The 24,261-nt window shown below is 41.4% G+C and overlaps 1 protein-coding gene across 2 annotated transcripts in view; it reads right to left on the bottom strand.

Annotated features, from left to right (window-relative positions):
- KDM5B (lysine demethylase 5B) overlaps window positions 1–24,261 on the bottom strand; it is a 54,356-nt gene that overhangs the window by 28,097 nt on the left and 1,998 nt on the right. For both annotated transcript variants that reach the window (XM_048071063.2, XM_066983202.1), the window contains exons 2-7: window positions 12,663–12,740; window positions 11,307–11,429; window positions 10,278–10,448; window positions 5,182–5,316; window positions 1,912–2,005; window positions 89–192 (exon numbers count right to left, since the gene is read on the bottom strand). In XM_048071063.2, coding sequence (XP_047927020.1) covers window positions 89–192; window positions 1,912–2,005; window positions 5,182–5,316; window positions 10,278–10,448; window positions 11,307–11,429; window positions 12,663–12,740 — 705 coding nt within the window. The remainder of the gene's footprint in view (window positions 1–88; window positions 193–1,911; window positions 2,006–5,181; window positions 5,317–10,277; window positions 10,449–11,306; window positions 11,430–12,662; window positions 12,741–24,261) is intronic.

Genomic DNA, 24,261 nt, shown 5'->3' with positions numbered 1-24,261 from the left:
GTGACATGAAAATTTCACTATATACCCTAAAGAAACCCAGAAACACCTGCAATCAATATGAAGCATCAGGAATGCAGGGCATACTCACAGCATTAGTAGGTTTTTTGGATCGGGCTTTGGATTTGTCTTTCTCTGGCTCCCCAGCATGTTCTCTCTTCTCAGGAATTTTCACTGAACTATACATTTCCTTTTCTGGTGCAATAGGAGAAAAATAAGGCTATTACAAGATGTTTTAACACTTAGCATCACTGGTTATTACTTATTTTGTTTGCTATTATTTGTTAAGATTGCCACTCTACGTTATTTTTTGAAATTACTTTTGTCCTATACACACTTTGGGAGCACCCCTCTTTCAAAGGGAATTTGCCATTACTTAAGGTTGTACTAAGAACACTGATGGTGCAGGCAAGTTCATAAACTGTTTTAATCTCTCATGTGCAGAGATGGTCACAGATGCCTGATTTTATGATGGTAATGAAACATTAATACAAATTGTTTCAGTTAAATTAAGGCAAGATTTGAACACCTGCAATGCCTACATAAGCCAGTACTATCGGAAAATCTGAACATGCCATCACAACCTAGAAATGACTATAGAAGACACATTTTAGAGTGGGTATTTTGAACACCTTGCAAGTCTATTTATCTTCAAAACTGAAATTTTTGTTTACACGTGGTGTTATCAAATGTGGTTGAGTAACTCCATCATTTTTATGGCAGCATATTAACACAGAGACATTAAACACTTCAACTTCTTGTGATGATCTTCACACTTCAGTTTCCTGCAGTGGTAGCTTTCACGACAGCGTATCATCAAAGATGACCACGCAGCAAAAGTGGCCCTGAGAAAGAAGCATTTCCTCTACATTCTTACACTCCTACCTAATTTGGGCATGCTTCTTCTCAAGCCTTCATTCCTGACATTTTGAACTAACAAAAAGCAAATGCATGTTCACTTCTATGCAGCAGAGTATGGAGAATCCTGGGGCTCTGGTGTTGAAGACAAGGGCGTAATGGAAGTTCTAAGCTAAACCTACAAGTGAGCTAGAGACCTTTCCACCGGGATATGGACAATCCAAAAACATTTCTTGAGTCCAAGAGCTAGCAAATATATTATAAAGAAGAATGTCTACATTTATCAGAAAAACTGCCTACAGCTTTTTTGTTCTAAAGTAAAAAAGATTAATGCCTAGACTTGTTAAGAAAAAAAAATATTAAATAAGACCACAGTCCACACAGAAATTCTTGAAAGCAAAGATTGTGAATGAAACAAGTATGACTCATAGCTGCTTAATGTCAATCATTAATTATAATTGCTTGCCATATTTGCTTTGTTAAATTAATTATCAACAAGCTTATTCTCCCATTTGATGGCATTAAACATTTCTTCTCAGTCTGAAATTATTTCTTAATGACAGATAACAACAGATTCAGGACTATTGACAGAAGCAATTAAAATGGTAATATAGGAATTTTATGGTTAGGTTCACAACATAGTATCTTTCATCTTTGTGAGTTTCAATTCCTTATTTCAAATTCTTTCCTAAAAGTTTCTGAAATCTGATACCTTCCTAAATGAGTTTCCTGTATTTAAAGCTAACAGGTTAATGCTACAGGCGATTTAAAATTCAAAACAGAAATATAGCTTAAATCTCACTTCTGCTTGCTCTGTAATAGACACTGAAGATTAAAAAGTAAAATTTATCATCTTCAAGAAAACGATTCACAAAACAAAAAGATTTTAAAGTCATAAAATGACTTTTACAACAAATTCCATTTTGTTTTATTTATTTTACGTATTTTATTTAAACACTCTTGAATTGCTTCAACCGGTGAATTAAAATTTGGTCTTGAAATAAGTTATTACAAAGTAACAGAACTTGCATTCCCTTTGTTTCACTCGCCACTCACCATTTTCACACTTTGGAGGTGCACATCCCATTCTGCGTCTCAGATTATGAGTTCTGGCCTCTGAAGGTTCAGATTCAGTTTTCATATTGGTTGCCTTTAAAAAAACCAATAATAATAAATAATTAAAAACCGCAGTAAGATCCTTAAATAGAACACTGGGCTTTACATTTTTATTTGTGAAACTGTTCACTGCCATACAAACTCCTGGCTACTTGCCCAAGTACAGACCTACAGCTTTGGAATGAACTGGCCTGCAGGAAACACCAGAAGCCCCCAGACCGCTGGCCACTGCACGTGATGCTCCAGGAAAGGCTGCACACCCGAAGAGATCTGAATATTGTTCTGCAAGTCTCTAAGCTGAGTAACTTTGGTGTCAGACCCTTGCAAGGCTTTGAAGTGTATCTTTTAATGCTTTCAAAGCCAAGGAAAAAATGAAAAAAAAGACAATCTTTACTTCCAATTTCAAAAAATACATATATTTCTGGATATAAATCTTAATGCCAAGTGAAGACAGCAGAGATTCAGAGAACCGGCTGATGGGAGACACAAATGTTTTTGGTCATTAAGGTATAATGGAGGTCCTCAAACCTGCAACCTGACTTCTAGGGAAAAGCCAGGCAGGCAGAAGTCAGACAAAGACTTTAAGGACTGTGCTTACACTCCCTTACGCTCCCTATTTTATACTTGTAAATTAATAAATCTAAAAAGGTAACCTGAATTTCTTCAATGCTTTATAATTTAAGAAAATAAAATTAAAAAATTAGACTTCAGAGAAAAATAACACAAGGAACAACCTGAAGAGACTTAAAAGGAAAGTCTACAAAAAGCCTGTGGCAATAAAGGCACCATAATATTTTTAATTCCATCTCACGGGGACTCAATAAATAGCAAAGGAGCAACAAACTACTTTGGGCTTTTATAAGATTTGATTTTGCTCTTCAGAAGCAGTATACTCCAGTCTTCTAAGCTGGGAACTTGGTGTATTGTGGAGCTTTCAACACAGAATCATGTTTCCACTTAATTCTTTTTATCTTCTCTGAAGTTTTGACACAGAGAGAACAATTCTCAAATCCCTCAGCATAAAGATGGGTTTCTCCAATACTGTATTTTTTTAAGCCTAGTTTCTTAAGGAAACGAGGTTGTCTTGGCCTTTTCTTATTTTGGCTGAACAAACCAAGCGTTTCCCCGAGTGTACTCTGCAACCAGGTCAGCACAAAAATCAACTCGTTTAGCTTAAATGAAGCATACAGGGAATTTCATACAAGGGCTTGGGTTGGAAGGGAACTTTAAAGATCATCCAAGTCTAAACCCCTTCACATCTTTCGCTAGATCAGGTAGCCCAAAGCCCCTTCCAACCCGACTCTGAACACTTCCAACGATGGGGTAAGCACAACTTCTCCGGCACAACCTGTTCCACTGTCTCACCACCCTCAATGTAAAAAACATCTTCGTGATCTCCCATCTAAATCTAACCTCTTTCAGTTTAGAACCACTGACCCTAGGCCTGTCCCTGCAGACCCTGGTAAAAAGCCTGTCTTTCATATAGGTTCCCTTTATATACTGAAAGGCCACTGTACGGTCTCCCCACAGCCTTCTCCTCTCCAGGCTGAACAACCCCGGCTCCCTCAGCCTGGCTCCATAGCTGAGAGGCTCCAGCCTCTGATGCTCCTCTAGACCCTCTCCAACAGGTCCCCACTGCAGCACAGTAGCTAACCAACGCAGCTAACTCTGAAACGGATCAGAAAAACACATCTGTTAACACAACTTTTGGAAATTGTCTTAAAACACTACAACTCCTTCCAAAGTGAGTCAGTCCATGCTGCTTAATCCAGCCTTAGCTCTGTTTCAACTTTACATTTGATCAAACATTTTCTTTGCATAAAAATCAGGTGTATGTCATCCAGTAACAATCAGGGAAAGAGCAGACAGGGTTGCCTTCAATTTTGGCTAGGTATGAGCAGTTAGTTTCCACAGACATGACAAAGACATGCATTCTTTGTTAGTCAGTGTCATCTGACACCACTGACAGCTAAAATTTTAGTATATATTTCCCATACTTCTTTTTATCTTTGAAAACACTTAAGAATGAACACCTTTCAACCCCAGGCAGATACTTCAAATGGAAAGTTTCAGCTCAAACTGCTGAGGTTTTCTCAGAATTATAAACCTACTCATAATAGGCTACGTGAGTGGAAAAGCTTTAGAAAACCTTAATTGTAACTTAGAAAAAAAAATATAAGCAGAATTTGCAACAACTAAGCTGTACTGCTTGGTAGTAATAAGAACCACAATTAGAACAATGGGAGTTTAATAGAGAGACTGAAACTAACTGGATTAGAAACAGAGTCAATCGTGACCTTCCAAACTCATGATGTCACCACTACTAAGACAGTCTCCTGGGAATGAGCCTTTTCAACTGCTCAAACAAAAGAAATAGTAAGCTCTGTGAAGGCAGTACCATCAGCCTTAAAGATTGAAATCACAGCAGAACAACGAAGGAAACAACAATCTTCTAAAATACATCTTCATGGGAAAACTCATTGCATATACATTTTACGTTTAGCCAAATAAGTATTATTTCTTAAGCACATAAGATTAATCTTGTTACAACCTATACTGACTTAATGTTATGTGATTTTCTCCTCAGATTGCATGGAGAAAGTATCTCAAACTGATGGAAATCACGGGGTCAAAAATGAAGGAAAACAATGCTAATGTGATAAAGAAAATGGTCTCTCATCTACATTCTGGCTTCAACTCAGAAAAGGTTAACAGAAACCTCTCAACACATTAAAAGAATAACTGCTGTTTACTGACTGTCTTCTGAGGAAATGATGAAGATCAAAGCTGCAAAAGACAAGCTTCGTTTCTAGAATTTATCACTTGTGTCTTAATCTACAAACCCCGTATTATTTATAATTATGCTACAATAATATTTTAGCATACGCACTCATAACTAGTATGCAAGTGCAACAATTTCGTTAGAAGAGCCCCTCAGTACTCCCAACCTTAACATTTTCTTTTCTTTTTAAAGTATCAAACAAGTCTTAACTATTTATAGTTCATACATTTATAAATATTTAGGCATGTTTTAACAAAGATAAACAGCTATTTACTATTTATGTATTTGGTGACCTGATAGAAATAAAACGCATGCAACTTAACTAAAACCTGTTGTGCCATCACACCGTTAGGTCAACTATCTCTGGATTACAACTCCAAGCTCAGACACCGCAGAGCACTTACCCATATAAAGACACATTATCTCACCTCTGCTCTTAGGCGTTTTGCTCGACGAGCAGGTGGACAAGTTTCAGATGGCTGAACAGACTGTCTCTGTGGAATATCATGGGGCTTATATTCCTTGTCCTTTGTGTCACTAGCAAGATCTGGTTTCTGCAAACACTGAAGAGACACAATTTGATTACTTAATTGCTGCCTCCACTTCTAATACAAACTGCATAGAACAATTTCCTGGCTAATGTGAAAGAATGCAGACAGGACTTTAATATTTACTGTGACGAGTTAATAAAGACAGTATTTATGACGATTTAAATGTTACCATTTTATACAAGTCACAAAATCTCTTTTTCCTGCCCTTTTACTATGTGCAGTACCCTTAACAAAGGCTCTTAAATAGAAGCTGAAGTCATCCTTTAAATTTTACGAGCACCAAGCATTTCTCTTCCAGAACACTGTTCACCAGAACAGTAATTGCAACAGAACAGTATAAAAAGCAGGCAAACTTCCATCAGAAGATTTTCTAGTCTCCTCCCATGCCTGCCTGTCCAGCAGCCCATACAGTGTGCAATGAAGGTCCTCTTCACCTTTACTTCACTGCATTTACACAGTCTTTCATAGAGCAACACAACCAGCAAGTCTAGCCCTCCTAATCCCCGGCTGCTCATAAAACCAGCCAAGTGGGAAGTTGTGAATTGTGGGAACAAAGCATTCTACGCTTGCTATTTCTTGGAAGGCCAACCTAGTTGAGGGATATCCAAGCAGGACTACGCAGTGCCCCGGGTGGGACACTTAACATTTGGAAATTTCATTCTCAGCGAGTGAAACAACATGTCAAAGTGTCAAAATCATTTGGGGAACCAAGTTATAGTCTCCTGCAATGCTGTAGTATGTTACTAGCTCTTTCTAAAATTCAAACATTTCGCTGTGGGACTAATACCAATTCTTCTAGTAGATGATGCTTTTGCAGATGATATCAACCACATACAGGAAACTTGTGGTGCCCTCACATTGCATTACTGTAACGCTAACATACAGAGTATTACAACAGTAAGTTACAGCCTATACATCCCTCTCAACTGAAACAGACCTTGGTCTGAAAAACACTAGAGAAGATACATTCTTTATATATTTTTGAGAGAACAGGACTGCTGGGTGAATTATGAGCGGAAGGGAAGAAGAGATGCAAGAACAGCTTTAGTTCTTTCAAGTAATTTCTACCAAAAGCTGAAAATCGGGCATACATTTGGCAAATAATAATTAGTACAGCTCTAAGTTTGTCAAGGCACAGAGCCCTCAATAACAGGAGACAAGACATAACACGTTTTTATGAGTAAACAACAAACCCTAAAGAAAGGAAGAATCTTATGTTGTTAGAAAGTATCCCACACAAATTGCCGGGATACAATTTCCCCAGTTCTGTTCATCTGTTCCCAAGAGAAGCATTTTGTCAACAACAGAGAAAACAGGATAGGAACTGCAAGAGAACCGTTACAGCGGCATAAGGACCGATTCTCTGTAGACAACACAAAAATCAGACTTTCAGAAACAGATCACAGTCAGAAGTGGGAGGGAAGAGGAGGGAAGAGCGGCATTTCAGAAGACAAGTCCACGTTTTAAGAAATACACGATTGACAAAAGGGAAACATCAGCCAAGGGCAGCAGAATATCATAAACTATCGTGCAGTTAAAGTCCACAACACTTCTCAGGGAAGCCTCTGAATTTCTGTTTTTCGGCACAGACTTTGTTAGCTATAGATTTATTCTTTAAAAGCAAATGCGTGACAACTTCAACACTGAATACACGCAGAAAACCACCTAACGCTGCAGCTTAAACACAAAAGCAGCACACGTCCTGGCTGCGGCTCAAAGGCAGGTATGTTCCTGTGCTGAGTACTTAGAGGCCCCACACAGCATTGCAGCTGATTCTTCAGAAGATCTTGCTCCCTTAAGGCTCCGACTGAAAGAAGATGATGTGAATTATTTCACCTTAACGTCAGTGGGAAAAAGTCATAAATAATTGCTCAGGAGAGAAAAAGACCAGCAGACAAGACAACCAAATAGGAGAAATATGAAAACGAGTGACCAGAAAAGTAGAGGAGACCAAAGTCCCACAGAACACTGACACATTTAATGGCTTTTGTACATTCTGGTTCCTTGAATTATGCGCTCATGTGAAAGCTGAACCTTTCACAAAAAAAGAAGTTTGTACTCCTCCTGGTAACAGAGGACATATGATCCTTGAGAGCAAATATCTAGAAGGCAAACAGCTTTTCCTAAACAAAACAGTAATGAAACCTGGAAAGAAAAACAACAAAGAGCAGAACTTGCCTCGTTTCACTGGAGTGTCCAAGCAAAAAAAAAAGAGCACTACTCACTGAAAAAAAAAAAAAAGCCCAGAAGACATTTCCTAAATACTAAGCTTTCAATAACTACTTAAGTAGAAACATTTCCCAGAGCCTCAGTAACCTGAAGGCAAAGCAGCAGTATAAAATGACTGTTAGTTAACATTTTCAATTGTACCTACAATAACTAGGGGCTTAAGTCCTGACTTAAGAATAAGAATTCCTCTGAACCTATGTCACTCCTTGACTGACCCGATTAACTGCAAGCACATGTCTTTAACAAAGGCTACTAACTGCTATTTCTTCAGTGCTTTCCTCTCCCAGCCATCGGAGCCTTTCTGGAAAAGTTAAACTTCCTTCTACAATTACTTACCATAAGCTGATCCTACAAACCATCAGCTAGCCTGTGATCATGATCCAATTATATTCTGAGAAGATGGTTCCAAACGCAATCCTTGAACTCCAAATGGTGACACAGAGTAAGTTACAAACCCATGAGCTGAACCAATTCAGGAGCAGCTCCTTCACCAGGCAGGCAAAGGGCGCAGCTGGAATGTTCACAAGACCTCCAGGATGTCCAAAGGTGGAAAAAATGTAGGGATTCAATCCCTCCCCTACAGTTTTAGACGTTTATGAAGTAGTCATTTGCATGAGCTGATCACCCAGCCTCCTTGTACTTGCAGAATACCACTGGTCTACCCTGCTACATATCCACTTTAAGAGAAGCAGCACGCTCCAGAGTTGCTTATTTCTCTCCAATGGCAATAAAAGGTCCCAAAGAACTAGCTCACACAGATCTGTCTTTATCAGAGGCATACGCATACAAAATTTTGGACTGATCAACTGCACTCTGAACATTAAATCTTTAGTCTGGAAAAGAGAACAGACTGAGAAAACAAACACACTATCTCTTGTCCCCCAGATTGTAACTGCATTTTAAATAATGCAAACAGTTAGGCAACATTGCACAGTTTTGACACAAGATTCTGGATACTCAGTTCATGTAGTCTCATACTGATAATTAATGCAGCTAAGAACATAAATGAGAATATAAGATAGTACATCCCAGAATGCCAGCAGGTCTACTGCAACTTCTCTGGAGCTACATCCAAGACCTGCCTAGTCAAATATATCAAGGTAAGAATGAAATAATTTACCGCTGTGAAGAGCTTTTCTGAGTATTAGAAAAATGCCAATTTCTGGTGTTTGACAGAACAATAGCTTTACTAAAAACATGCTACTAGTTCAATACTAAACAACTCTAGATAGTTTCATTACCTTTTTATAGATGAGTATTTCCAGATGAGTTATTGGTCAAAATACCTTATGAAGGCAGTTTAACATACATCTAACCCACAAATAATTAATGTTATACTCAGCTCTGGACAAGATTTAAGTTATGGCACAGCCAACAGTGGAAATGACATCCTTCCATATTTCCCCACACGCAAACACAGGAAAAAAAATATTGCAAATACTACCGATTAAAAAGAAAAATTAGTGAGTATAAGCACTAATCTGATGGATGATGATCCTAGCAGCATGGAAAGCTTCTCTTGAAAGGCTTGTTGAAGTATCACAAGAAGAAAGCACACATCTGAAACCGACAGTTGTCAAACCCAATAGCTGTATCTTCTCCCACCCCCCCAAAAAAAATCACAGATGCTTAGAGTCTCAGTAAATCACTGAACAGACATAAAATAAAATGGATACCTCCACAAGAAGCATCTAGGAAAGCACCACTTACTGTGAACACATGGAAGAAAGCCAAACAGAATCTCATCTGAGATTCATCCTAAAAAATGAATTGCAAAACAAACTCAGTTGGAAGACAACATTATCGGAAAGAAAAAATAATCTGAGTGGAAAATGAGCTAAAAAGAAGACTTCTGTGGATTCTCTCAGTTCACTAAAAATATACATCATTCCCACATGTAGGAGGGGAATATTTTAACAGATTTTATGGGGGGAGTTAAAAAAAAAAAAACAAAGTTAAACATACCAACATAGCTTTTCCAGAACCAAATGATGCACTAAACACATCAGTTTGGAAGAAAAATATCAGGTGTCTATTGCAAGAGAGAGCTTGGAAAGTTACATTTAAAAAGAAGCATGACCTCATCAAATGAGATCACAAGCAGTCATCTGAGAATGCTTTTCTATTCTGAAAGGGTCTGCTACAGAGAAAACCATGAACTGAAACATCAACTGTACGATGGACACTTGCATGGGGAACCTACGTTTCCATGAAAGTGTAGCACCATGTGAGCTGCTTTATAACCTTTTAGATCTCTTTCCCTGTGCAATTGCATCTCAAAAATATGAAACCAAAGATAGGTGTCACAAAACACACCACTTTGGAAAAACAACTCAAGAATTAAAGGTTTCCAGAACGAAAATGCAAAGTTTTCAATGACATGCTTCCAGAAAACAGTATTACTTTCCATTGCTTCGCATGAACACGTCTGAGGCAAGGCAAAATATTTTTGTCACAGCAATTTCCCTAGCATGTTATCACGAGGCTGCTGTAAACTGTAGATAGAAAATACAGAAACACAGAATTCAAACCTGTCGATTATAGGTTACCTTTAAGAATCCAGCTTAGCAGTGATTAAAAAAAATATTTTTGATTAAAAGTTTGTCTATGGTTTTCTAAATTGCTTACCGTCACCGACATGCCATAAAACATAAAATGCAGTCTTTGGAAATTGCCATCAAAAAAAAAAAAAAAAGACTGGCACCTAAATTAATTGGACTTCAGTTAGCTACAAAATAGCTTACCAATAGGCTAGCTCCAGATTGGAATAAGTTGTAAGGATAGAGAATACGCTCATAGTGCGCACGGATGTGCGAACCCACTGCTTTGCCAGGAGCAAATCCCATTCTAGTGGCTATTTTGGTCCATTTTCTCTCCTTGCAAACTACATCAAATCCTCCTTCTTCTGCAACTAGCTAAAAAGAGAAAACAGAATGATTATAAACTTAATACTAAGATGAGCAGCATTGGCAGCATTTAAGGAAAGCATTGCTAGTTTAAAGAAGATAAGGACAACAACACAATTTCTATTTTAAAAGAGAAAAGTATAGATTTTTTTAAAAAACACACAACAATTGTTCAAAAAAGCTGTAACTGGAACATATAACCTAATCAGGACATGTAAGCATCTTTACTTTACAAACAAGTCAGCATCTGTATGTGATGACCAAACAGCAACTCAGCCTACTTCTGAGAATTTTTCTGGATGCAATTTGCCATTCCTCTACTTTGTATTCCAACAGACTTTCTAGTGGAGTACAATCAGTTCTTCTCACTAGAACACTTACTATGAAATAGGCTCAAAACTAATCAAACACTACCCTAAATATAAAGAAGCTCAGAGAACATACCCTTGAGGGTCAGTGAATCCCATCCCTTGCTATCACAACACATAATCTCCTCCACAAGTTCAACAAGCCTCATCCTAAAAGTAACTGGACATTGTTCTCTCGTATTCCTAATGGAAAAGCCTTTTCTCACTGCCGTCATGGTTCAGAAGCTTTTTCCAGTTAAGCTTAAGTTTATTCTTGACCAATTTGTATTCAAGTTCAACTCTGAAGAGTTGGAAATTAAATTTAATCTCCCTGCTCATATGAAAGCTTCCACAATTATTATATTTCCTATTATTTTGTCACATTAGCTAGGTTAGGTTGAATAAAGTTTCCATCTTAGATATACCCCCAAATCTATCTTGAACAATTATGATACCATCCCAAAACTGTGATAATACAAAAACTTCTTAGGAAGAGTTTTCTCCACTGTAACAGTCTTACTCTATTAAGCTGAAATAAATCCAAGATCTTCCTCTCCACATGTGGAATTTTCAGCGTACATCCCTGAAGTTCCCAAAACTTTGCAATCTGGTCCAGGAAATTCAGCTTTACACGGGTTTGGGCCTGAAAACAAAAAGTGAACGGCATGCTAAACGCAGATAAAGCTTCTGTTTCCCACGGTTTATAAGGTTGCAGCCCCTATTGCATGTCTGCCTCTTCCCTCTGCAAGTGTAATTTTGCATTTTTTCCTTCATGTCATATTCAGGAAAAAAAAAACTGTACAAATATCATCTGTCTTTCCTGAAGTCACTTATTAACTTTTTGTAACGCATTTAGAAAAGCACTGAGAACAGACAAGCAGCAAGTTATTACTGCTAGAAGAACTACCTAAATCCTGGTAACGCAGGTACTTTATTACAGGTTGCTTTTGTTAGACTGCATTTGGATCATTTTTATGAAGGAAGTAAACCAGTTATTGCAAGGAAAGCCAACTACTCTGTTTGTAGAGCACTTCACACAGTAAAGTTGGGCTCTAATTGAACACTTGCTGTGTTAAAGAGTAGTAGCTTAAATTTTGCCACATTTCAATTTCATCACATTTTTCTGTGCTTAAGGTAGGAAATAGCCATGTCTACACACACCAGCTTGTTCTTAAGCTCCAGAGAGAGCTCTAAGCCAGTCTGTGCCCATACACATCTCTTGCTTCCCTTGCACCTGAAGCCAACATTCGAGATCTTACCCTGGCACTTAACATAATCATGAGGTCTTTGAAAAGCAAGCGTCCTCTGCTCATGAGGAAAATCAGGCAAAGAGTCACCATCGTTCCAGTTCTTACCAGCAGTGAGCCAACCAGGACTCGCTGCCACTCCCTTCTTCTAGTCTGAATTATGAAAGCAGTGAATCAAAGTGCTTGTGAACAGCAGATTTTGCACCAACTGAATCCAGATTTTGCAATTGTTTCTTCCAAATAGCTTGTTATTTTTAAAGCACTCTGTAAATGCTTCATCTCTTCTACTTTTAAAAGATGCTGTATACACAGAAAATGCAGACAAAAATTTATGGCACTTGAGAATTTGAGTTTAGCTGCTTATAAGTGCCTCTATGTGGAAAAGGCCTGATTTATTTTTTTTTGTTCCTTCAGCGAGCATTAACTTTACTTTTTATGGTTGGTATGTTTTCATGTAAATTCTGAAACACATGGATTTCTGCGTGCTAATTCAAAACTGACGTTCAGATGTACTGAATGCTGTGAACTGAAGTCAAACAGAGCTCACGGACAATCAACTGGAAAAAAAAGGTGGGGGGGAAGAACATGTAAGCACTGGAGCAGAAGCAATGTTTAGTTTTACAGCTTACCTCTAGTTCATTAAGCCTCTGGATCCTCGGAGTGAAGTGAAGCTTATCAACATCACATGCAAATGGAGGCTGCCAGTCCTGGGGAAAAAAAAAGAAAGTACTTCATCAACAGACCAGGAAAATAAATGAAATTTCTTTGTACTCCATTCAAAAGCCAGGTAAACCCGAAGCATGGAGAGGTCTTCGTGGTTTCCAAGCCCTCCCCAGCACCACAGAGTACAGCACCGTCCACTGGGACCAAAGCTCTCGGCTGCGCAGCCCCTGCCGACAGCCATCTCCTCCCTCTGTGAGGCTGACCCTTCTTTCCAAAATGCATCATTTTGAACAAGGCTAGCCAGGGAAACACGCAGCATCAACCCCCAGCCAGTCTCACTGTCCAGCATTTAAATGTCACTGTGCCTTTCAAGTAGACAGACACTGAAATGGTGAAATAAAGAACATTTTAAAACCGAAAACCTGTCCTCGAGGAGCCCTCAGTCGCTCACTGGGCCAGTCCCCCTCCTGCACACACTGGGCGGCAGCAGTGGGGCTTGGGCTGTTTGCCCCATTACTGCGACGGCCCCACTCCAAAATGGGAACCGCGGGCAGCTGAGGGTTTTGTCCGTCCGACAGAGGAGCGCTGCCTTCTTGCAAGTCAAACCCCCCTCAGTGCTTTAGATGGGAGTAACAAACACCCAGTCACAATCCTGAGACAGAGCAACAGATTCACATGGTTAGCACAAAAACCATCGAGTAACCATCGAGGAGTTTCATGAACCACGATCCAAAACGCAACGCCTGCCCTTACGAGGAAGACCAGCATTTGGTATTGGGCATTACACGCTCCCGAAGGCCAACGCAGCAGCTACCTCTTGTAACCGGTGGGCTCAGGAACAACCAGCAGCTGCGCTACAGAGCAGAAAAAGTTTCTTAATTCCTTGTCTGCAAACATTCAGGAACAACTGGAATCTGATCAATTAGAAATGATTATTACTACTTAAACAAAATACCTGCAACTGCTAGTGTTATTTATGCCTACGACTATAAAGCAATTTTATCTTTTACATCTCTGACATCTATCACATGCAGTTGGTTTGGCAACACAGAGCTTCGCTGAACTAAATTAAATTTGATTTGAACTTGACAGTAATTTATTACATATAAAGCTATCTTATTATCACTAATTACAGAATGAAGATAACGTGCACAAGAGCTATGGATAGCAGAGGAAGACAAGAGAGCTGTCTACCAGGAAAGACAACAGCGCTTCCTCAACGCCTGCAGACTCAGACAACAAAAATAAAACCAGTCTCAAGCAGAATATTTGTTACTTTAGCAGAAGTGCTCAATAGGAAAACTAGCGTCAAAAATAACCATAAGGGACATGCAAGGCAATTATCTTATGTACAAACAAGCAGGCTGAATTTGTACCGTGACAATCTCATGCTGTCACTCCAAGCAAAGCCCGGAGCAGAAGCAACTCGAGGGCAGGGACGCAAGAGCCGCAGCGTATGGAAAACCTGAGCGTGAAGGCCACCAACCTATGCGTTTTATCACGCATACGCCAAACCTCAAAATTGGTAATGAGAAGTTTTCTGATCCTACAAGGCGTTTTCAGCACATCAAGACTTGGAAAGGTTGAAATTAAGACTTGAACTGGAAGTTAGATGACGACAGTGGGTCAGGATGGCAAATTACCGAGAGGACAGTCAATTCCCAGCAGTATGTGCTTCTCCATCGTTTCTGTTCCGTTAACCACAAGACTAAGACTGATTTCCAGCGTCACGATGTTCACGGACAACTACATAAAATTAACCCCATTTTTATTGGTTCTATTTTATTTCCCAGACCACCAAACCATGAAAATCCCCAGTCTGCCAGAGGAAAGGCAGGGACGTTCTTTTGTGATGTTCTGACACTCGATGAAGCATTTCTTGCCACCGAACTGCAAGAGACACAACTGGGAACATTCGGAGCAAGACCGGAATGAAGTGCTGTACTTCAACACAGCAAATCTGCCTTTCAAGCTGGTTACACGAGTGCAGTTAGACACAGCTCTGGGGCTTGCTCTGTGCGTGAAGACAGAGCGACAGAAGGCCGGCAGCCAGACCAGAAGAGGACAATCGGTGGTAACATCACAAAACACCCATGGGACATTCTGGAGACTAAATCGCCTAAGGGAGAGCTGTAAGATCCTAAGAGCTTTGCTTGGGCTAAGAGAGTAAGGGCAAACAAAGAAGCGTTGTCAACTGCCTGCTTAGCTAAGCCAGGGCTTCCTGCTGCTGGGTCATCCACAACCCAGAAAAGGAATCTGCAGAGGCCAAAGAGCAGGAAATGGGAATGGAAAGAGTAAGAGCGAGAATTCAGATCATGCAGGGCAATGACACCACCTACGGCACTGTTACTGGGCCCAGCACGGCTTCAGGGCTATTGCTGCCACATAAAGGCAGCCAACTGTGCAAAGAGCAGCACCAAGACCTCTGGCTGGGCCACACAGCTTCTGGCACAGTCTGCTGGCTCTAGGAAAACCCAGCAGAAAGCTGTGTGCCACTGGGACACAACAGGAGGAGCGGGATTCCCATCTGATCCTACAGGTTTCAGCTGATGCTGACAGACAGAAGGACGCCAGGCTCCGCAGGACAGGCACAGACCTAAGACCCACAGCTGGAAAGGTGTCTGTCTTCAGACAGGACAGAAGCAAGCTTCTCCTCTCCAATTACGAAAGCAAATGAAGTTGACGTGCGTTATCTAACAGAACACCTCACTGATAGCACGGCATACAGAAACAAACTATTCCAGAGCTAGCTAATTAGCTGCACACATCTCCTACTTATTACCGACTGGGGTACATTTTGGGAACTTCTTCCCTTTCTGCCAAAGACACTTGCTCCAGCAACGAACTAGCTGTCTATTTTCTTGGGGAAATTCACGTGACTCCAGACAGCACCGACTTCCCTAACAGCATTTTCTACAGCTTTTAGTGTTTAGGCTTCACAACACTGCAATGAACGATGCGCAGAGCAGAACGCTGCGGTGGCAACGTCAGCTGCTTTACCAAGAGGAGCTTCAAACTTCATCCACCCGATACACGGCTCCCAGTCCAGCAGGCAGATGGGTCCGTCAACACAAATTTAACAGCCATAAAAGAGTGTAACTTTTAGCAAGGAGAAAGTCACCGCAACAACTCCTGCCGAGATACGGTAAATTGGCTTACTGAGAGGTAACATGGGATTTACTCCGGCTCACTGTAAAGCTCTTGACTTTTTTTTTTTTTTTTAAGCAGGAAGAGCTGAGGGAAATACAGGCTAAGAATTATACAGCAGGTCACACTGGTTATTATGAAAAGACTCCTCTGACTTCAGAACCACAGCACCGCGCATCTCATTTATCGCAGAACCCGTTTCACACGACATTAGTCTGAGCTAAAGATACACAGCAAGCATCGCTTGGAGATATTACAGCAGGAGTAATAAACAGGCAATCCTGACTATCACCGATTCGCTTTCAAGTCACAAACAGCTCAATTTGGAGCATCTCAACTGAACTAGAAGTTGGTATAACCGATGAAAACAGTAGTTCTATCTTATGTTCCAGCATATGGCAATTGCCTCAATTCCCAAACAAGATTCTTATAACTCTTCTTTAATAACTACATTATTTACTCAACAAAAAACTCGCATGCAATTTGAAACACGATTTACTAAGATAAACGCGACTTTCATTAAAAGCGGGGCTACGAGGCGCAGGTTTGGAAAGAAAAGCACCTCTGAAATGCAGCAGCACCACAAGAGGGAGCTTCTTCGTGGCGAGGCTCGTTCTGCCAAGCTGTGCTGAAGACAACAGCCCACACAAACCAGCTCTACAGGCCCGCGTCCCTTAAGCCAGTTGCTGGAAAGTCTGTAAAACTTGCCCTTTGCATCCAGACTGCATGTGCAAGGTCCTCAAAGGCAACTGGTCTGGATCCCCTCCCACCCCCCATTTTTTATTTAAAACAACAAAAACGTTTAAAAAGGTCGATTTGACTTACTTTCAACAACCACTCTAAGCACTAAGGTTAAGGATACACAACAAACAACAGAAAGGAAGAACTGAATTTCCTAGAAAATCAGGACTTTTTACAGTGCCCGGACTCTTCATCTGAAATGACTCCATGGCTTTCTATTGTCCGTAGATGACTGTAAGAAGCCTGCAATAAAGATGAGCAAAATTATTTGCCTATGTTAGCTTGCATTTGTTAACGAGCTCTAGGCAGAATAAACCTGAACAAATCCATGCAAAAAATGACACCGATATCAAAATCTGAAACTCTTCTATAAACTTTATAGGCAAATGTAACTATGCAAAAGGCATACTCTCGGGATCACATTAATATTTAAAGTACTAATGCAAACTACAAATGCTTTTAGGAGAACTATTTCTATACTCTTCGTTCCAGATTTGCTGTTACAAGGATAACAAGCTTCATGTAACTACGGCTGGTAAATGTTGCACCTCATCCCGATTCACTAATTCAAATTTAACACCCCGATTCTCCAAATTCAAGCAAATGAGATTACCACTGTCATGGGCAAGCTGTTCTACAACTTTGTTAGCTTCAATATTTCTTTTTTCCCCCATCCCCATCTCAGTTCTTTCCATCAAAAATCTTGTTTGCTTACTATCCAAGAAGCTACTCTTGATCACTTCTTGGAAGAGATGTTCAAAATACTTTTCAATGAACAAATCGTATCTTTTTGCATCTCTTTACAGAATCAGCTTTCTAGTGCTGCAAATAATGATTTTCCCCTGGATTATTTCTGAAGCATCTCCTATTTTTTTCAACACCTTTTGAAAATCACAAGTAGCATTTTAGTTGCAATCTCTCCAATATCAGGAAAGAAAAAAAAAAAAGACGCGTCACTTTCATTATTTTGCTAGACAATGTCTCATAGTAAGATCCAAAAGAATATCTTAGCAATTCTTGCCATAGAAACACGAATTCATTCAGTTAACTACAGCAATTCCCTGCTTCCCAGGATGCCCACCCTGTACGCCTGACCTACATTCTTTGTTCCCCGATCTATGATCTTGCCTTTACAAAGGTGTGACATGATCGTTGGCTCCGAGAGGAAAGGAGCAGCCTGGGTGACTCAGGAGGTCCTTTTTAGTCTCGTGTTTTTATGGATGTATTAAAAACACATTCAAAAGACACTCAGATCATCAGAGAATCTACGCAAAACTGGTCTGCACCACCATTTATCATCCCAGCAGTGTCAGTGGGTCATCCACAAAGCTTTCTTTGGAAGGGGAACTAATCCCTCTCTGACCCTGTTAAAAGGCTAACATTAGTCGATAACTCCAATCACCAGCTAACCTACTTTGTGATGATGTGGTCCTCGCTCTGCCATTTGGAGTGAAGGTGATTTTTCCAATAAAAACATTGGATTTCTCCCCGCTGATAAAGGGTCTTAGGTGCAGTAGCATACCTCACATGCAGAACTCTTCAGTAAGATGAGCTTGTTGGAGTATTTCTATAGTGGATGGAACTGGGCTCTGTTACATACCACAAATTAACAAAGGAAAACAAACAAAAACATGAATCCTTCCCAACAGAGAACTGCTGCCAAAAAGATGAGCTTGCAATGGGGATCACCCCTCCAGACCCAAGTGTTTCTTGTGCCAGCTCCAGACTTGGAGAGGAATAGAAGACCAGGTTACCTGCATGATTCTCAAGCGTCAGAGCTGGCTGCTCCTTGGGACGCAAGGGTAGCGGACAGAAACTACAGTGGGGTTTGAACATCAGGACAAAACGGGCACCAGGGTTTGCATAAAGGAGGTGCCAGTCTGTAGAGGGGACTGTACACGAGGAGCAGATGCAGGGGTGCTGGCAGCACCAGACAAGAGCGAGTACAACCGACAAAGCGCAGACCCACGGCAAGCAGCAGGGCACAAAGCTGGAGGCGCACAGGAGGCTACGACAGCCTCAGCGGCACTGAACCCACGATCCCTGATCCGCTGCAGAGGTCACTGCACTGCTCCAGCACAGCCCCAGGCCCCTGCCGGAGATCTGGGGACTCCGTGAGCGTGGTCAGATGAGTACAGCCTGGGACGGGTCAGACGGGAGCTTTATTGCCTATGAATGGTGAGAGAACACTTGGGCAGCGCCTCTGGGCTCTGCTCCCCCATTTTTTAGGAATTGATTACAGGGACTCAACCTAAATGCTGGTTCAGAAAGGAAAAAAAAGGTGGGGGGAAAACAACCATTTCAATGCGAACAAAGCTTGGGCTCCGTCTCTGGGAAGGATGGACCCTTAAGTAGCTTGCTAAGTGCCACCATTCTGGGGAGGAATCAGGCAGTGAATAGGGACAATATGGAGAGAGCCTTGGTGGAGCCTATAGGAGCGGCACACCCAGTATTGTCTTCGCTGGAGGTGGGGAGCTGGAAGCAGTCACAGACTATTAGCTTTTAACTGAAATGAATGTGCTTTTAGTTAGGATAAACTTCTCAGCCAAACCTCTCAAGTCTTAAATATTCATAACTCTACCACCACACCTCGCAGAGAGCATCCAGCAGCGCGGGGGCCAGGCTCAGGTGCCAGTGCTGAAGGGCGTCAGGCCCCACGAGCTCCGCCACTCTTCCCTCAAGGCCTGAGGGGCTGTGGACGGTCTCAGTTTTTTGGTCTGGTCCTGCTGCCACCTCCCGAACGCGTCCAGCCGGTGAGTGGCACAACCGCGGTGCTGTTCGTGGAGCCCTCCCGTCCCAGCACTTTGGAGCCGCAACCAGCAGCTTCCAAACCCAGTTTTTAATCCCAGTTTAACTCGGATTATGGGAGGATCTGAAGGCACAGCAGGCACCCAACATACCTACAGACAAGCAAGAGCCAACTCCAGCACCGGCACCTGGCTGATGATGGCTCCAGCTCCGAGCAGACAGAGGCTCTCCCGCTCAGCAGAGGCCTGCCATGACAAAACTCGCCTTTCAGGCTCTCCCTTCAGATTATTTTCACTTGCAAAGCACATACTTCCACCGGAGACCATTGCTTAGGCTCATGTAAGGAAGGCTGGCAGGTTTTATGAACCCAGAGGTTCTCCCCAGCTTTTCAAGGCCTTCAGCCTGGCCTCCTGCACGCACACCCAGCCCTCCGCCCTGCAGGCCCCAGGAACGACCCAGAAATTTGGGTCTGAGGGAAGGAACATCCTGCTGGACATAATAAACGTGTTCTGCTCACGGACAGCAGTAGTTTCATGGCTGGGGAGGGGGCTGCTTTTAGCTTGAAGCTCTAATTTCAGCTTTTAGCTCACTGACACTGTTTATGTCTCTCAAGTTACACAAACAAACAGAAAACCAACAAAAACTCCCCAAACCCTCCACTGCTGCCTCACATTTAGTTCCAGACTAAATCGTTTCATCTGAAATCTTCTATGAGCTAAGACAGAGCGTCTGAACTCCACGCTGGAAGGGACTGATGCGAGGCGAGGATATTCTCTCATCATTCCTCAAGTACGCTCCATTTTTTCAGCATTTCTGAAGTGCAGAAAACTTACCACTGGTTATGCTGCACAGAACAGTTGTCATTAGTAATATAATGTTGTTTTTTCTTATTTCCCTGATAATTAAAGCTTGGGGACACCGATAAACAAGCTGCTCTGGATTTACCTTATTTCACAGTACAACCCCTGGACTGAACATAGCAAATTCTTCACATAAAGACCTCCTGAAGAGCTTCAGTGGCAGATCTAATTTTCTTCACCAGAATTTGACAGCCTGTAAACAGGAGCCTCAGCACCGAACCACCTCTTCCAGAAAACACCCATTCTTGATCTGAATGTGTAAGAAGGTGGCAAACTCATCGTCTCCCTTATTTTTTTTCCCTAACAGCCGATCACCTTCCCTGTTAAAAATGCATGTCCTGTTACCCAACTCGAGCGAACCTGGTTCCAGCTCCACAGGGACCAGCGGCTTGCAGGCGCTTCTCAACCCGACTGCCACGCCATGCTGTACCTATCATTTTCTCCCTATGAAGCTTGCTTATGTATTGTAATTATCTGTTTTCTTTTTGATAAAATAAACAGACCGAGCCTCTGCGCATTATCAAATCAGAGGGATCACCACCATCAGCTTCCTGTTTAGGGCAAACCAGAGCGATTCTCTGCATTAACTCCTGGTGTAGCTGTGCTGCTTTACATCTCCCTCAACGAAGGTGTGCCAAAAGTTAACTGCGTTTAGTCCACAGCTTAAAGGAAATTGTTTTATTTCTCCATAAAAATAAATAAATAAAATCAAGGAGGAATGTGGGAAGCAGGAGGGACTTTAAATCCAGACCAGCTCCCTCAGCAGGCTGGCCACGCAGCTGAACGAGCAGCTTAAATCAACGCCGTTCCTGAAAACGTGCCCCGGAACAACAGCTTCAGTTCTTAGAAGCCCCGTGCCTTCAGCTCACACCGCTCGAGCCGTGGTACGGTGACATTTTTCAAATTCATTCTTCCGTGCGCAGAACTTTCTCGACACTTCTCCACACCCGCTCTAATTGTCAGATCTCTTTAAATTTCTCAGATGAATGCAGCGGTACTCTAAATGCGGCATTCTTCTCAGAACCATGCTACTATAGAGGTAAAATCATCTTCCTATTCTTTACCAGGAAATTCAAGAGCTGCGTTCACTGATTTACCCAAAGCAGCTCTTCTAACATCAGACCCGTTTCCACAAGGATTCAATTATTTTTCTGCAATTCCCCCCTCCTCTAAGGCTGGTCCAGGCTCCTTTGTTCCTAAAGGTAAAACCTCACATGGAGTCCTACTCAAGTGGTTATTGTTTCGTATCTTCCAGTGTTTATTAGGCAATCGGGATCACCCTATAACAATGAGGCACCTACCATAAACCTGCGATCTTTATGAAATAATTTCTTTTGTTCTTCTAGACCCTTTATGAAAATTACATACTGTTGGCTTGAGGTTCTGAAAGACCATTAGAAACCTATCCTTCATTATAATTTCTCATTAATAGCTGAAATAATTTGTGATTCCTTCAGCGTGGTATCAATTTTGCAGAATAACAATTATTGTAATTAGAATACTGAAACATGCTCAATTATAGTTTATAGATCTCAGATCATGACAACACAACCAATTTAACCGAACATGTAGTCGAATGGAAAACAATAAAACTAATTTGACAACACCATGCAATCGTATTTCATGGTATCACCTTTTGAGTTCCTGTTCAGGACTGTTATCAGCCATTCTTCCACCCTGGAGGGAGATGCAGTTAACAACTCTTGCACCCATAAAGAACTTAAACCCATGAAGAAGTTAACTCCTCTGGAAAGTTTCCCAGTGTTCCAGGATTTATTGGAAGTTTGAGTTGATAATTTAGAGAACTCCAGTGCCAATTCCTTCAAGATTTCAGTAACACTAACACAGATAATTTTAAAATATTTTGTTCTACCAGGGCAGACTTAAGGTTACTTGGAAGCCTTAACTGCGCTTCTCCGTATTCACATTACTCAAAGCAATGACATTTAGACTGAATGTTAATGTTTGGCTATTGGAAAACTAGTGTTTCTAGCATGTTTTACAGAATTTTATATTTTGAAACCGATGCATATGGCAAGGGAGGCTTAAGTAACTGTTATCTGTTATTTCTTCACTGCTGCAAAGCAGCTACACAACCAACTGGAAAGAGGAGTCCATTCTTAAGTCGAATTTGGAGCAGGAACAGTATGATATGTTACCTTTTATTCTTGAAGCTATGCTGCGAATTCGAGGGAATGCTTACTTTCATGAATTAATATTAAAAAGCTACCTATTTCAAACAGCAGTGATACCATTCTCAAACGATACTTCATTTCATTTAAGTGCCCCTCTAAAATGCAGAGCTATCACAAAGTCTTCCAGAATGTAGAGCCAGCACTTGACATGCTGATTTTTGGACTAAGCCACTGTTCCAGCTTACCATTTAAAAAGGGCAACATAGTAAAGGATGTTTTCAGTTCACAGAAGAAAATCCAACTGCAACACAGCATGTGAAGGACTGCAAACAAGCTGTGCGCCATCCAGTTTTCTGCTTCTAGCTTTGCATCTTCAGTTCAGCAGCACAAATCAAAAATATTTTTAATTTAGGTAGCACATTAACTACTTGAAACAACCACCGCTAGTAAAGCCTTGTATCTGACTGACACAGCTGCCAGCAGGACCGTCCCCTCACGCTCAAGGTCGTCAACAAGAAGCCTTCAACTTGCTTTTCTATGTCATGCAACACAGTGTCAGGGAACACGGTTACCGTTGTGTCCTCAAGACAGCCATTTCAAGTCCAAACCAGTTAGCATGGCATTGCAGTGTCCCACAGTCCTCCAAGTAAGAGCCAAACTAAGCCATCGGTGACGACTGGAACGAAGAGGAAGAAAGCTGCTTTTGAGCATTCAAGGGGAAACTCTGAAATTCTAGCACTGCTGTGCAGGAGTTATACCTGCTGTTAGGTCCCTGGACACTCTCTCATCCCAAGAACTGGCAATGAGCACCTAAAACCTGATACCTTCCACCCTGATGTCTAACAGTATGCCAGGTGCCTTGATAACCCCCTCGCAGAACAGTTCGCTGTCCTCCAAATCCTCAGCATGGGAAAAGCCACCACCGATGTGTTTTCCCAGGCATATCTGGTGCCCAGATAATGCTAGAAGAAAGGTGCCGGAGAAGATATTCCCTGTCCTTCAGAGACCACAAAGTTCTTCTCTTTGTGCTCCAGGGCTGAAATATCAAAGCTATCTTAGGAGCAATGACTCTTTCATAAACTTGTGAAGCTATGACTGGGCATCACCAGTTCCATATAACGTTATTCCATACTGCAGTTCAGACAGAAAAGCACAATAATTATCCAGCAGAGTTTAAGCTAAAACAATGCAAACCCAGGGATCAAATTCCGAGCTTTTTTCTGTCCTGGATCCTGGACAGTTCACAGTGCTGCATACCTGCTGTACTGCAGCCCCGGCAGGTAAGCGGACTAAGAACACAGCCAAAAGCTTCACTTGGATGCAGGAAGATTGCCAAACGTCAGCCATCCCTGAACAACACATTTGGTTAGAACGTACACAATTTTTGTGAAAAGATCGGTATAATTTGTAGCTTACAATATTATAAGCCACCTGATTATACTGAATATTCATTGCACCTCCTGCTTCCAGGGGGAAGGCCAGGAACTACGTCAACTTCAACGCTTTCTCTGGTAGATTTGGAAGGGCTCCCTCTATGCTTCAGGCCGGTGAACGATCAACTGCACTTGCACAAGTCTCCCGAGTCATTATCTAGGGTAGATAAGAGCTGTAGTAGCTAAGCTCTCATGAAAGCCAGGCCTCATATAACTATTAGGTGTTGTTCCGCCTTCAGCAGCTCCGACTATTTTCATCCTACTTCTAAATACGTTCAGTGAAACATATGAACATAAACACAGACAGATCTTAGCGTTTCAGTAAGTGGAGATGAGAGTATGCCGAGAATGCAGCTGTAATAACTAATTTATTCCTTAGGAGAGCTATTCATTTATGACTCTAACAGATAATGTAGCTCACAGGAAGCTTTATGATAGGGCTTTGGCTTTTTTTACACAAACAGATGAGAAACATCGATGAGATTTTTAAAACAAATCACA

This window comes from Anser cygnoides, chromosome 25, assembly GCF_040182565.1.
Source record: "Anser cygnoides isolate HZ-2024a breed goose chromosome 25, Taihu_goose_T2T_genome, whole genome shotgun sequence".
Lineage (NCBI taxonomy): Eukaryota > Metazoa > Chordata > Aves > Anseriformes > Anatidae > Anser > Anser cygnoides.
Note: the sequence above shows the minus strand (reverse complement) of the source record. Positions and strands in the feature narration are given on the sequence as shown.